The 15,363-nt window shown below is 45.0% G+C and overlaps 1 protein-coding gene across 3 annotated transcripts; it reads right to left on the minus strand.

Moving 5' to 3' along the window:
• Positions 1-234: 234 nt before the first annotated feature.
• Positions 235-13,436, minus strand: UBE2T (ubiquitin conjugating enzyme E2 T). 3 transcript variants are annotated; one of them, XM_066625449.1, is made up of 7 exons: positions 13,351-13,436; positions 11,004-11,116; positions 9,093-9,162; positions 7,581-7,686; positions 7,120-7,218; positions 6,270-6,353; positions 235-590 (listed from the first exon to the last, which is right to left on the minus strand). In XM_066625449.1, exons 2-7 carry the CDS (start codon positions 11,110-11,112, stop codon positions 462-464), a joined length of 597 nt encoding a protein of 198 aa, XP_066481546.1. In that variant the 5' UTR covers positions 11,113-11,116; positions 13,351-13,436; the 3' UTR covers positions 235-461. The 3 variants fall into 3 exon arrangements, with proteins under 3 accessions (XP_066481546.1, XP_066481545.1, XP_066481544.1); XM_066625448.1 differs by having other exon boundaries at positions 13,292-13,436; XM_066625447.1 differs by having other exon boundaries at positions 13,090-13,436.
• Positions 13,437-15,363: the final 1,927 nt, after the last annotated feature.

The following is a 15,363-nucleotide window of genomic DNA, read 5'->3' on the forward strand; positions in this document are numbered from 1 at the left end:
TACATAAAGCATAGGCTGTACTACAACTATGGGGCCTATAGTCTTACGTTCAGCTTGAAGATTGTGTTGTGACTTCTAGAGCAGTGGTGAAGAAAAAAAGTTATGAGTATTATTTACTTAGTGCAGCAGTGAAGTTGAAGTTTACAGCTTTAACCTTACAAACTATAAATTACCATTAGATGAGGTAAGTTCAAATAATTTGTTTATAATTGTTGCATTTGTGATTTCATTCAGAACACATACAAATACAGGAAAAGACTAGAGAATAAAAAAATTCTACAAAGTGGAAAAAAGTTTTTATAAACAGGTATCTACCATACTAGACGTTATGAGATCACTGAAACAACTGAAGAGGCATTAATGTACTATTTACATATTTATATGTGCATCAAGCCTGTTTAAGAGATGCAAAATAAAACACACACTGACAGACAGCAAGATCCTGCAAAGCAGTAATACTTCTATGTTTCTGAGCAATGTTTTTTAGACAATCCATGGATGCTGCTTCCTTTTCTTTTGTGGGAAGAGTTAGAAACTTTGAGTAGGTTGGCCTCACTTTGATGGTTCTCTTCATCTGAGGTTTCTGAAGCCTGGAATGGTATGGAAGAAAAGCAATTCAGATACAAATGTTTTTTTTTCTGTTGGTTACTTGGCTCAAAGAACTAGCACTTTCATCCATATCTTGTAGATGCTCAGGGTCCCCAAATCAAAACTTCAGTGGAATGTGCAACACATTCCATCACCTTAATATAGACCAGTCATCTTACCCTGCACCAAATGTTTCCCACCATCCAAGATTTCCTTGAATTTTCTGTTACTAAATTACAGCTGAACTAAATTCAGTTGTTTGATAGTCACTGCTCTGTCTCAATAGGCTACTCTAGTTTGCGTGGGAAACTAGATAACCTGTTGCAGGAATTCATGCATAGTTTCACATCCATGATGATTAGAGAACATGTAAGATTTCTCTAGGCCAGGGGTGCCCAAATCCCGGCCCGCGGGCCACTTGCAGCCCGCTGTGGGTCCCCACCCAGCCACCAGGGGGTCCCCCCACCTCCAATGGGCACTTGGCACTCACCCCAGCCCACGCTGGCCTGCCGCGCAAACTCCGTGCCTTGCTTTCCCTCGCTGCCGCTGAGCTCAGTGGCAGCGAAGGAAAGATGAGCCCAGCCGGCATGCAGGCCCTTTTATAGTGGGAAGGTAACGTGAGACTTGCAGGTCTCGCGTTACTTCCCACTATAAAAGACCCTGTGCACTTGCCTGCTGGTCTCTTCTTTCTTGCCCATAGGCTGGGCTGGGATCCACTCTGTTTGGCTCGGCTCCCCTCCCCTCCCCTCCTGCAACCTGAGCCAGGGGAGAGAGATCACCAGGAGGGGAGCCCAGCCCAGCTCGCAGCACCGCCTCCCGAGGGAGGGAGGGGGGGCTGGTTGGCTGGCCAGCTGGCCAGGCAGACAGCAGCACATGGACAGGCAGGTAGGCATGCAGCTGGGCAAGCAGGCAGGCAGCCCAAGCGAGGGAAGGAGGGAGGGCAAGGGGGCAGGTGAGCAGGCAAGTATGTGTGTGTGAAAGTGTGGAAGATCCCCCCCTTATTAGGGTGAATGGGATCATAAACTGGCATGAAGATTCCCCCCCCCCTTATTAGGGTGAATGGGATCATAAACTGCCATGAAGATCCCCCCTTATTAGGCTGAATGGAATCATAAACTGGATTGAATTCATTCATTTTCCGTCTCTAATATATTCATTTATGTAAATTTATTCAAATTTGAAATGTAAATTAATTCCCCCCCCCCCGGCCCTTGACAGTGTCCGAGAGATGTTGTGGCCCTCCTGCCAAAAATTTTGAGCACCCCTGCTCTTGGCTATTCATCACTTAGTCCTTTATTGCAGATCTCTTTTACACTGTGAACTCCTTGTCACAGGATGTTGTGATGGCACCTTTGTCTAGATGCCTTTAAAAGGATGTTTAAAAGTGCCTTTAAAAGCCCACCTCACCCCAGCAGTGTCTTTTCTAGTGGCTGTCTGCTGGTGTTCTTTTGCATCTTTTTAGATTGTGAGCCCTTTTGGGACAGGGAGCCATTAGTTATTTGATTTTTTTCTCTGTAAACCGCTTTGTGAACTTTTAGTTGAAAAGCAGTATATAAATACTGTTAATAATAATAATAATAATAATAATAATAATAATAATAATGTTTAAGGCCATCACAGGTCACAAAAGGAAGACAAGGCCATCACAGGTCACCAGCCATGACAACTGTAGGCAACCTTCTGGTTTTAGAGGTAGTCTCTCTCTGAATGCCGGATGCAAAGGAATGGCAACAGGATACAGGTATTGTGTTGTCTTGTGTGCTCCCAGAGGCATCTGGTGGGCCACTGGACTAGATGAACCCTTGACCTGATCCAGCAAGGCTGCTCTTATAATCTTACAGCACCACCAAGGAGTAGAGAGCAATTTGTGGAAGGCATGGCTATACTATCTTCAAACAGAAATGAAAGGCTTTATCCAGACTGCATTTATCCAATCTAGAACTTCATTAGGAAAGATTAAGAAGGAGCAGCTTCTCTATTTTCATTCCTAGAGATGCTTTCTTAAAAGAAAACTACAGAAACAGTATTTTACAAGATCTAGATGCCCCCTTGTGCTTCTACTGCATAATCACACCATCTATTTCAATCCATTTTACTACATTACAGCTTACAAGGAAAAATCAAAATAGTAAATGTACTTAAGACTGCTTTATGCTCTATTCGAACACACCAAGCTGCTCTTTAACCAGCCACGCAAGACTATACAGAAGCAATTGCTGCAGCTATTCTTAACTTGGATCCATTACTAGCCTTCAGCTTTGTGCTTGAAAAAACAGCTCCAGCCTTCCCTAGTTCCTAGACACAGCTAAGGCCCAATTTTCCTATACCCATGAATGTTTGATTTGCCCATCTTTATTTTTATTTATAGATTTTAACCCTAACTTTCAATCAAAATGATCCCCAAAGCAGCTTACGGAGCCCCGTGGTCCTCTGGCCAATTCCTCCACCTGCTTCTCCAGTTCCTCAGCAATTAGCAGTCAGAGCAAAGTTTTTTCAAGCAGAGAGAAGGAGGCAAGCTCTCTGAGAGTCAGGATGGTGCTCAAACTTGCAAATGCTGCATCACAAAAATGTGAAATTGGCAGAGTTCTGCTCTGCTGTATCCTAAACTCCTTGTCAGGCTCAAAGGCCTAACACAGAGTTTCTCAATTCCATGCCGGTAAAATTGCCAGGGGAAGGGGATGCCAACTGCTTCCCAGGGCCCTCTGGCTACAGCAGTAGCTGCTTTGGTGCCACTGCTCCAATAAGGCACTAGGAAGCTCAGGATTGGGTTCTTGGTCCTTTGGCCAATGACAGAATGAGCCACTCTCTTCTCCAGTCCTAAGGCACCTGGCAGTTGGAAGAAGTCTTTCCATTTAATATATACTTAGTGTGCTTAAGCAAGTAAAGTGAACATGAAATCGGGAATTTACTTTTTAACCCATTTCTGCCCAGCCCACAGGTGTACTTATTTGATCCCTGTTGCATATATGCAATGTCGGGCAGAAACAGCTTAAATTGATACATGGTATAGGACAGGGGTCGGCAACCTTAAACACTCAAAGAGCCATTTGGACCCATTTTCTGGAGGAAAAAACCTCAGGAGCCACAAAACCCTTTTGACATCTAAAATGAAGATAATACTGCATATAGTTGTGTTTTTTTTTAACCTTTATGCTCTTATAGGTCCCATTTTTATAATGTAGCCCCCTCTTGTAGCTTTTAGTTAGTTTTGTCATACATTCTTGTCCTGTGTTTTCAGACACCTGGTCCTCTATGGTGTTTTGCCTGATTCCAAGGCCATTCTCTGCCTGGAGAATTATGCCCACTTTAAGCAAATTAGCTTCCCTTCTTTCCCCCAACAAATGACCCTGGTTCTGCCCTGCAGTCCTGCTGGACCCCACCTCCAGGGTAGCTCCCCTGTTCAACCTGCAAAGGTCCTCTCTCCTGCCAGCAGCCTCCCACCACTACAGCAGACCCTGGGTCATCAGCAGGTCTTGGGCAGAGCAGCCACGCTTCAAACTCCAGTGTCTCCAGTAGTCCATTAGTCACAAAGTCAGTCAGAGTATCCAGGGCAGAGTCCAAAGTCAATAAGCTAAGTCACAGTCCAAGATCAGATTCCAAAGTAAGTCAGTCAAATCAGTCAGAGTATCCAAGTCAAAGTCAATAAGCCAAGTCAGTCTCCTCTCCAACCTGCACTCCTTCTACAACCCACACCCCCCTTCCTCAAGTGCCCTTTATATCCCTGAGGGCCCTATTGCCTTCAAATGGCTGCAGCTGTGCAGCACACTCTGCTGGATGCCCAGGCCTTACCCTTAAAGGGTTCACTGCTGACACCACATCTACCTCCTCACCAGAGCTTCCAGGATTCCAATACATATGGTGGTTATGACATCTGCTTATCTTACATGGATACTAAAGAACTCCCCCCACCTTCCAGAGGCACCCTGCTGGAAGGAAAAAAGGACACAGACTCCAGAGGTGGGGAAGAGAAGAAGGGGGGGTAGCCACAGGCCAGTTTCTGCCCTGCCTGCCTGTCCTCCCTTACTCAGGTTGCAACCCTCTCCACACTATCCTGGGAGTAAGCCCCATTGGCTACAATGGGACTTCTGAGCAGACAAGTTGGTTGGAGCTCTCAGGTTGCAGTCCTCTCCACACTTTCCTGGGAGGAAGCCTCACTGACTACTTGTGAGTAGACCTGCACAGGAGGCAGCTGAGGCTACAGCCCTCCACACCTTCCTGGGAGTAGCCCTACATCGGGGCTTACTCTCGAACAGACCTGCATGGGCTCTCACTCACTGCTTGGCCTTGAGCAGGCTCTAAGGCTGCCATCCCAGGTACCCTTTCCTGGGAGTAAGCTTCATCTGCTGTAATGGGACTTACTACTGAGTAGACACACAGGATGTCTCCTCTGCTGTGGAGGAAAAGCCTGCTCCTCTGCTGTGGAGTGGGGACCTGCTCAGGGAAAGGCGGGCTGCAAGGGCTCGCAATGGCTGAGGAGGAGGGCATCCTGCTGGAGAGTTGGAAGGGAAAAACAGGGAGCTGAAGCCTGCAGAGCTGGCAAAATTGAAAAGGGAAACCAATGCGGGGCAGGTGGGGGTGAAGGGAGAGGAGGGCAGTGAGCTCAGGGGGCGGAGGGAAGCAGCCTGCCCTCCCAACACAGGTGCCTCCTGTCACCCCCTTTGCCACTTTCACTGGGAGGAGCTGCAGCAGACAGCTGAAAGAGCCACATGTGGCTCTAGAGCCACAGGTTACCGACCTCTGGTATAGGTACAACAAGAGCCTTGTGTGGTGCAGAGTGGTAGGTTGCAGTACTGCAACCGAGAACAACCTGACTTTTATCCCAGCAGAAGCTGGAATCTCAGGTAGCCAGCTCAAGGTCAACACAGCCTTCCGAGGTCAGTAGAACGAATACTCAGCTTGCTGAGGAAAGGTAATATGACAGGGAAAGGCAATGGCAAACTACCCCACTTATAGTCTGTCATGAAAGCATCATGGAAGTTGTGACACCCCAAGGGTTAATAATGACTCTGTGCTTGCACAAGGGACCTTTCTTTTTCTATAGCTAAAACACACACACAAGTCAATAAGCCCTCATCTGAAAATCCCTGCAAGGGTGAATTTCCAGAGAAAACTCCCTAGATCTGCAGATCATTGCGCTATTGTTGCAAAACTCGGTGGAAATGGGTGCCTGGGGTTTAGGAAACTTTTTCACCAAAAGTCCCTTGCCTCCACAGATCAATTTCCCTCACCCCATATATTGACATAGAGCAATACATTGCCAGAAGTCTTAGATTCAGGCAGTAAGCCTGACAGAATTCCAAATATATGGTTGTAGTAGGATAAAGTCCAAGTAGTTTCACCCAAGGCATGCTTTACAAGATCAGACACAAATAGACAATAAGTCCTCATCAGAAAAATCCCTGCATTTTTCATGGTGTTCTGAACTATGGTAACATAGCCAAGAAACCAAAACAAAACTCAACATGCCAGAAAAAAGGTTCTTCCAGATGGAAGAAGTTAAATCCAGACACTGGTGTGTCGTGGCACATGGTTTGTGGGACTTCCATTCCCCAGACTCAATTACAAAAAGATAGGCAATTAAGTGACGTAGATCAGAAAAATTTCATTGGGCACAGCAAGACTGCACACGTGAATAACCTACACCCCATTCCTCTGTAATACAAGTGATGTACATTTCTTACCATTGTTGTCTGCCTTGCATGCTTCTCTGTCCATTGTCTGGCATTTCTGAGGAATGCTTGTTTGTTGTATTTGTACTCCGAGGACTAGACATAATTTTAAAAAGCAAGAGACAAGGATAATTATGGTCTCGCACACTCATAAGACCATAGTTACATTTGATGACAGATTTACCAGACAGCCTGGAAGACTGCTTAACCATCTAAGATACCTAGGGAAAGAAGACTAATCCTTGAAAAAGGCCCTAATGTTGGTGCACGCCGTATTTACATGTATGTGCCCCATCGGTTTTTAAAGAGCATAATGCAGTTTCAAAATGGCAAGTGCCAATCTTGCTGTCAGCAAAGCAAGTCCTATTTGCATATCCTCCCATACCACAGAATAAATGTGGTCTTCCTTCAGATTAATTGCTGTGAATCGTTCATTCAGAAGAAATCAACTGCACAAAGCAGCCATGAAACCACAGGATACCATAAATACTTTAGTTACAATACGCTTTAGGCTGTAATCCTAACCACATTTTCCTGAGAGTAAACCCCATTGAACAAAATAGGACTTCCGAGTAGACCTGGTTAGGATCGTACCCTTAATTTGGTAAACTTTACTATATTTAATTTTTCTGATTTTGTAATCCACCTTGAGTTTTATTGATGAGGGTATCTACTGATAGATACTGGATAGTATGAGACATTATTTTGTTAGCCACAAAAATATTCAGAATTTTAAAGCTTCAGCAACTTGAAACAGAATTCAGACACAGTCATAAAGATATGGCACAGTTATAACTTCCAAAACACACATGCTTCCTAAACACACATGCTACGGAAAAAAATAAAAGAGGACAAAACGTACAATGTCAGCCATGAGAGGGTCATCAGGGTTGGGTTCATTCATGAGCATCTGTACAGAGGTCAGCAAAGTGGCAATGTTCAGTGATGGCCTCCATGCACCCTTCATAGAAAGACAAAAACAGCAAAAGCAAAATTATTAGGGGAAGGGTTAGATTAAAAAATGTTTCATAGGGTATTAAAAATCAGAATTTTTCCAAAGATCTCACTACAGTAGATAAGAGGTAGTCATCAGAACAATACAGCCAGATATATTGCAAAACATTCTCAAAGCAGTTCTCAAAATGTTAAAGGCAAGGCAACTAAACTACAGTTATGCTTCTTAAGAAACCCATCCATGTCATCTAAATAAGACAATTCCTACAATACAGCAAGAAATCTGTATACCAATAAACATCCTGGGATGTGCATTTATCTGCAATACTGATACCTTCTCAATCTCTGAGAGGGAAGCATTTTCCTTACCTTAGGGGGCAATCTGAGAACATCCAGGCATATTCTTCCAGCAGAATCAATATTGGGATGGTAGATGGGAGTCAGAAAGCGCATCTTTGGTGGCTCAAAGGGATATCTATTTCAAAAAAATATATAATTTTTAATATAAAAAATCCTACTAGGTCTTTCTCCCTGGTAATTTCTGAACACACACACATACACCCCTCAAAAATTAGTTTCTAGTGATCTACTCAGTTCAAATACACTGACAACACTTTTTTGGTTTCTAGTCTAATCCTCTCAAATGGTGGGTTGCGAGCCAATTTCAGGTGGGTCCCCATTAATCAATATCTTATTTTTAATATATGAGAATTGATGCTACCATGGCATGTGACTGCAGTTGGGGAAATATTAAAGAACTGTACTTTTAACAGGCTACTCGGTATACACTTTTAACAATGATAGTAAATGGGACTTACTCCTGGGTAAGTGTGGGTAGGATTGCAGCCCAGGATTGTGAAAAATTTTCCTACTTGATGTCACTTCTGGTCATGGCATCACTTCTGGTGGGTCCTGACAGATTCTCATTCTAAAAAGTGGGTGGCAGTGCTAAATGTTTGAGAACCACTGCTCTAGGGATCTGTAGTTGAAAGTGCCCTATTCAATACAACTATAACTTTTAGAGCTTAATCCTAAGCGCTTTTTAGGCCAGTGAAAGTCCCTTGCGCCAGCCCAGTATTGTCACAAACATGCCATAAAGCAAGCTTGCGCTGCCTCCAGAGTCAGCTGGGCCAGCACAAGAATGTGCACCAGAACGCAGAGACTGCATCCAGCCTATGCGCCACCTAAAACAGGTAAGGTTGCGCCAGCCAAGGGCAGCTGGAACCAAACTCTGCACTTAGGTCAGATCTCAACCCCCATCCAGGTCAGTCCAACCCGGGCCACTCAAATTTTCATCAGCGATTTCGCTGGTGCAAATCCGAGTAGCCCTATAGAGCTGGCTGCAGCACGACACTGGGTAAAGGGAGTCCATTCCTCTTACTCCAACTTGTGCCTCAACCATCCCCATACTGCAGTGTTTCTCAAACTGTGGGTTGGGACCCACTAGGTGGGTTACGTGCCAATTTCAGGAGGGTTACCATTCATTTCAATATTTTATTCTTAATATATTAGACTTAATGCTACCATGGTATGTGACTGCATTTCCAGAAATGTTACAGACCTGTACTTTTAACAGGCTACAATGTATATGCTTTAACAATGATAGTCAATGGGACTTATTCCTGGGTAAGTGTGGGTAGGATTGCAGCCTAGGATTGTGAAAAAATTTTCCTGCTCAATGATGGCACTTCTGGTCATGACATCACTTCCAGTGGATCATGACACATTCTCATTCTACAATTGGGCCCCAGTGCTAAAAGTGTGAGAACCACTGCCATACTGAATATGGGGCAGGCCACCTTGCCTGCCTGTTCCCGTGCAGGTTAGGATTGTGCTGTTAGCAAACTTTAACTGCAAAACAAATCAGAATTAAACATTTACCTTTCAGGCACCACTACTTCCAAATCAAAAATCCCTTTTTCATATGGTGTATTTGCAGAACCTAGTATTTCTTGAAAGAAAAAGAAAATAGATATTAAAATGTAAAATGTGTCAACACTGCCCCCTTTAGGAAATTATTGCAGGCACTAAAAGAACCAAAGTTTGATCACAGGAACACCTCTTAAACTTCTTAAAAATATGACCATCTAAGAAACTAAGCAGGACAGAAGTAAAAGCAAAGTATCAAATGATTTGATCATGAAATTATGATTCAGAGTTCAATTTAGTGCTGGAATTTAAAAAAATACTGGAGACTTGAATCAAGACATAGCTATCTCTTCCAAGCAACAACCTTTACACTGGCAAAGGTAATATAAGGTTGGCAAAAATAAAGAACAGAACAATGAAGGGCATCTATTATGATCTTTGGCAACACACAGAATTTTGAGAGAAGTATTGTATTTTCTGCTATATAGATGATCCATCTTCTCCAATTTTAGCACATAAATTTGATATGCAGCCCCTTCACCTTTATTGGGAATCTCAACTAAGTTTAGCATTTGAAACAAGATTTTCTTACATTCCGACTTAGCACATCAAAGCTTAAAAGAAATAACAGCTGAACAAAATCACTGCATTAAATCCATTTACAGCTAACAGACCAAAACAGCACCTCACGTTTAAGCAATAAGCCAGAACCAGCTCTGTGGTCTAAAACAACACAGGAGAAAAGGGGCAAGGTGCAGCGCATTATTTCACTGTATGCCTCAAGGTTAAATAAAAAGGACAAGCAAAAACAATTGATTGACAAAAATAATGTTTTGCTTTTAGTTAAACTAGAATCATAAGCACCACTATGTGTATGCTGCAGTCCCTTGCAAGCACAGAAAATGTACAATGAGGTATTGATGCAGAATTCAGTCAGCTTTCTTTCTTTAAGAAAAAACCACGCAGCTGCACGCAAAAGTTTCCACAAGCTTTATGGATGCAAAAACAAGATTTAAAGTGTGTGGGAACCTCAGAATCTACAGATGATGTGTATATGTGTGCGCGCGCATGAACAAATTTGTTTAGATGCTGCTTCTGATAACACACTAACAGTCTGATCTCATTTCTTTTTCAAATTAGATTGTTCAGATTAATTTTAATTATGTTATTCTAAATTTATTGTTTCTACTGGATTACTCTTTAGTTGTCTTATGTATAAACTATAAAAAGTTAAGAGTATAGATCAGTGTTTCCCAAACTGTGGGTCGAGACCCACTGCTGGGTCAGGACCTGATCGCTGAGGGCTGTGAAACTGACAAGGAAAATTTATGGAGCCCTATGGAAAGTCAAACTGAGCTGCATGTGCACATTTACTCATGAGTAGACAACTGTGCCTCAGTCCACTTTAAAGGGCAGGCCAAGAGGAACGCAACACCTCTAGAATGGTCCTCATGTGATAAACACTGGCCCCCAAAAACTCCCAAGGAGGAAATCCCCCCAGCTGACAAATGTATTGAGCCCTATGGAAGCCAAAACTAAGCCACATGTGTGCATCTACTTATGAGTAGGCAAACATGCCTTGGCTAGGCAAAGAGGAATACAAGGCCACCAGAAATGTCCCAATCCAATGAATGAGCGCTCAACAACTGCTCCAGAAGGTGGCCCACCCCCACCCATAATAAAAAGGATAAAAACAGAGGCTTGAGCAGCCTATTAAGGGAATTTTTTTTCTTTTAGTTATGTAAAATAAGGTGGGTCCTGACAGAGTGTCATTGATCCATATCATTTAGAATGAAATGCAGGGCAGAAATACTGAATGTAAAGAAATAAGTTACTCACACAATAGGGCGATAGGCTATTTTGTAACAATAGTTATTAAAAAACAATACAGTTATTAAAAAACACCAGCAGCCAGATACATACGGGCTCGAAGATAATCCAAGCAGCTTTCATTTTGCCAGCAAGTAATACCAAGTGGTGGCTCTGTGGTCAAAAGATGCAGCTCCCTTTTCAGTCGTGAAGCCCGCTGCATTGCACTATAACAGCATAAGAAACATTTGCACCATTCAGTGTTTTTCTAAGTTACCACAAAGCTCTCTTGCATAAGCAAGGCAACAGCAGGATAGGCTGGGCAATTACCTGTACTATTCTGAGCCAGCAGAAATTCTGACTCAGACTCAGTATACTCAGAGATCACTGCTTAGGTCAGCAGTTCTCAAACTGTGGGTCTGGGACCCACCAGTGGGCTATAACCCAATTTTGGGGGGTTTGCAAAATTGACAGGGCAGATTGGCTATGTGCATCAAAGGTTAAACAAGCTGTTACTTGGCAGTGGGGGAGCACTACTGCCCCATCACCATTACAGCCACACCACATAGCATTTATAAACAAGGCAGCAGTCATTACGGCAGGGATGTCAAACTCATTCATACAGAAGGACAAAGTTCATGGTGCCTGCTGAGAAACAGAAGTGACATCATTAAGCAGAAAGTGATATCATTAAGCAGATGATAGCCAGAAATAAGCACTTTGTTCTCACATAGAAACTCATTAGCTGCAAATGGCTTAAGATATGTGCAAATCTTGTCCATATTTTCAAGATACATAAGAGCCCAATTATCAAGCTGGGAGAGTCCAATTATACCAGGGGCCAGATATATTGCTTCTGGGGCCACATGTTTAACACCCCTGCTCTAGGACTTAGAATGTTTGAGAACCACTGACCTAGACCATTTTACCATGGCAGAAGTAGACTTGCTGTATTATTTCTTTTATTACGTTTAAGCTGACATTCAGTGCCTCTATACTAAGGAGATGTACAATTTAAAACTAGGCAAGTAAGGTTAACTAGGGGTGTTGCATTGCAACCTATATACAACTCTGCAGAGATAACTGACCCAGAAATGAGAACATGTCTTTTCTACCAAGATCTGCACTGTTAAAATGGACTGGATGCCATGTAAAGGGCTCCTTGGAGATCTCTTTCATGATAGGCCTCAAACAGTTTTACTGGGGAGTCACTTAATTATGTGCATTCCATAGACTGGGAAAAGAGGGAGGCTCCTTCTTCCAGGCCCTTTCCTCACCTAGTTTCTTAAAGCAGTGACAAAGGTACTTAGAGCAGGGGTGGCCAAGCTGCAGGATGAATGCCGCTAGTGTCACGCTGACACTTGAGTGACATGCACAAAGTTGGCATATTTTAAAACACATTTAATAACAAAGAAAGCACCACAGCAGTTTATGGTTTGCTTGATTCTTTTTGCTACCCTTTACACAGCACACCATCAAGTTTCCTTCTTTCCACTGGCACATTCAGGGTGGTCACAACTTCTCCACTTGATTTGCTTGGGGAGCAAAACAGGGAGAAAGGTGGGGAAAAGAATGATGGACAGGAGAGAAAGCAGGCAGATACTAGAGAGCTGTATTCCATTAACTGGCAGGTCACTTGATTACACACAAATGTAGCTACCCCCAGCAGCCCATGCAGAAGTGAGTCCAGATAAGATTGGAACATGTAAGATCCCAGGAAATTTCTGGGCTCCCTCCTTTGGCTTCTGGGGCCCCTTTTTGACCCTGGGCACAAATTACCCTTTACTCTTCTCTCATGGGCCCTGAAGCCCATTGAGAAAGCCCTGGACCCCCACACCTTTAGCTCCTGGGACCCCCTTTCAAACATGGGTACAAATGACCCCCCCTTTACACCCATCTTATGAGCCTGGACCCCCTCCTCTGGCTCCTGGGACCCCCTTTCTAAGCTTGGGCTTGGGTACAAATGACCCCCTTTAGATTGGGTGCTCTTATGGGCCTGGGTTCCCACTGAGAAAGCCCTGAGCCCCCTCCCTTGGCTTCTGGGACCCCTTCCTGAGCCTGCACACAAACGACCTCCTCCAGCCCCCTCTCATGGGCCCTGGAGCCCCTTGTGAAAGCCCTGCAGCCCCCTCATTTGGCTCCTGGGCCCCCTTTCTAAGCCTGGGCACAAACGACCCCTCCACCCCATGGGCCTGGGTACCTAGAAACCGGTGCCCAGTCGTGGAGGCTCCGGGTCAGCCCTGAGGGACTGGCAGTCCCGCTCCTTCCTCCCAGCCGCTGAGAGAGGTGGTGAAGCCCGAGGGAAGCACCAACGACGCCCCTCCCCCCCGCTCGGGCCGCCCGCGGCGTCCAGGAGCCTCTTGGGCGAGGACGAGCACGGAGCCCTCCCGGCGAGCACCCACAGGCTCCCTCGGCCCTCCAGGGAAGGGGGGCGGAGACCGTCCGCTTCCAGGCACCCCACCCTGCTTCTGAGGGGCGGGACCAGGCAGCGCTGCGCCCCCTCAGACCACCACACGAAACTCGAGGACCGCCGCAGGCCTACTGAGAGCCGCGCCACTCATTCGAAACAGCACTTCCCGGCATGCCTGGCGACTGCCTCTCATGCCACACTCTGATTGGGTGCGCGGAGTGACTTTCAAAGGACTTCTTGATGTGGATTGGTCGCTGGAGAGCAATGGCTCAGCCCTAGCAACTCAACTGGGTTTAGGTGCACCAAACAAGTTCGGTCTCAACGCACTTCCACTCCACTCCAAGGATCAACGGAGTGGCACCACCCAGTGTCCATAGGGGGTATCGGCCTGTGGCGGGTTTCAGTTTAATGAAATGAAGCTCAGCTTGTGTGACCCTAATCTTGTCTGTCTCTTTGGGGATTCTATAGAGCTGCACCCCCCCCTCAACTCCAAGCGGCCTCTGATTGGCTAAGCCTCATGATGGAATGATGATGTCATGGCCAGAAGTGACATCATCAGGCAGAAAAATTTTGAACACCTCCCCCATACAGCAAAATCAAATTAAATTAAGTAAATAAAATTAAGCTTACAGTGAGTATAAGTTTTTAATACTGTTCTTTTCCCTCTCATGCAACACCAGAATCAGGGGACAGCCACTAAATTGAGTGTGGGGAGAGTTAGGTCAGACAAAAGAAGACATTTCTTTACCCAGCGTGTAGTCTGCAGAACTCCATGCCACTGGATGTGGGGATGGCATCTGCCTGGACGCCTTTAAAAGGGGACTGGGCAAATTTCTGGAGGATGGGATGGGATGTGCAACCTCCTGACTTTAGAAGTAGGCTACCTCAGAATGCCAGATGCAAGGGAGGGCATGAGGATGCAGGTCTCTTGCTGTCTTGTGTGCTTCCTTAGGAATCTCATGGGTCACTGTGAGATGAAGGAAGTTGGACTAGATGGGCTTGGGCCTGATACAGTGGCTCTTCTTATGTTCATATGTTCTGCTGACAAGGGAAGGCACTAGGATGCAGGTCTCCTATTGTCTTGGGTGCTCATTGAGGCATCTGGTGGGCCACTGTGAGATACAGGAAGCTGGACTAGACAAGCCTTTGGTCCGTTACAGCAGGACTCTTCTTATGTTCTTAAGTTAAAAAAATTAAACATAAGAAGAACCCTCTTAATTTTCTCAAGCAGTTGCTGATCTATTTGTGTTGTTTTTTTTTAAATATCACCAAACATCCCAAAGACTGCAATCCTATCCACACTTACCTGGGAGTAAGTCCCATTGTAACATTTCCCCAAATACAGTCACCTACCATATCAACTCTAATATATTACAAATAGCATACACATTGAAATTAGTAAGGACTCACCTGAAATTGTCCCACAACCCACCTGTAATGGAAGATCAGAAGATCATCAGGTGGATGATGTGGTGTTGACAGCGATTCCATGTTTTGACAGCTGTTTGACAGCTCTGGGAAGGGCAGGGCTGGCTCCACAGCTGTAATCAATCAAGGCCAATGGAGACCTGGATGGATACCTGAACTTCATTTGACCTTGATGGGACTTTGAATGGACATGGACTGAAGGGATGGCTCACCTGAGCCTAATTTGGAGCTAATGAGGTAGCTCACAGCTGAGCTGCATTTGGATCATGAGACATCCAAGGATAAAAGGCAGCTTTGGGAGGCGACAGAGCTACCCTGACCCAGGACCAAGAGTGGGATGCTGGCCCAGCTGGAAGCTGGGCCCTGACCCAGAGCAAGGAGCAGGATGCTGACCAGAGGGAGGACCCTGACCCAGAGAAAGCTAGATGCTGACCCAGCAGGAAACCAGGATGGGGACCCTGCTGGAGGAGACACTCTGCTGGAGAGAACACTACTGGAGAGGAGGAACTCTACGGCAGAAGATTGGACTGGGAAGATTAGACTGGGAAGACTGGACTGTGCTTTGGAGATGGGATTGGACTTGGACTGGAGGATTCAGACCTTTACTCACTAAGTTGAGTTTTGGGGAGGGAAAGC

This window comes from Tiliqua scincoides, chromosome 4 (assembly GCF_035046505.1).
Source record: "Tiliqua scincoides isolate rTilSci1 chromosome 4, rTilSci1.hap2, whole genome shotgun sequence".
Classification (NCBI taxonomy): domain Eukaryota; kingdom Metazoa; phylum Chordata; class Lepidosauria; order Squamata; family Scincidae; genus Tiliqua; species Tiliqua scincoides.

Excerpts from the sequence above, each read along its gene's own strand:
- UBE2T (XM_066625449.1), bottom strand. The coding sequence starts at position 11,112 with ATGCAGCGGGCTTCACGACTGAAAAGGGAGCTGCATCTTTTGACCACA. Across the intron at positions 9,163-11,003 it reads CTTGGATTATCTTCGAGCCC|AAATACTAGGTTCTGCAAAT; the intron begins GTATGTATCTGG and ends TTTTCTTTCAAG. Across the intron at positions 6,354-7,119 it reads ACCCTCTCATGGCTGACATT|TCCTCGGAGTACAAATACAA; the intron begins GTACGTTTTGTC and ends AATTATGTCTAG.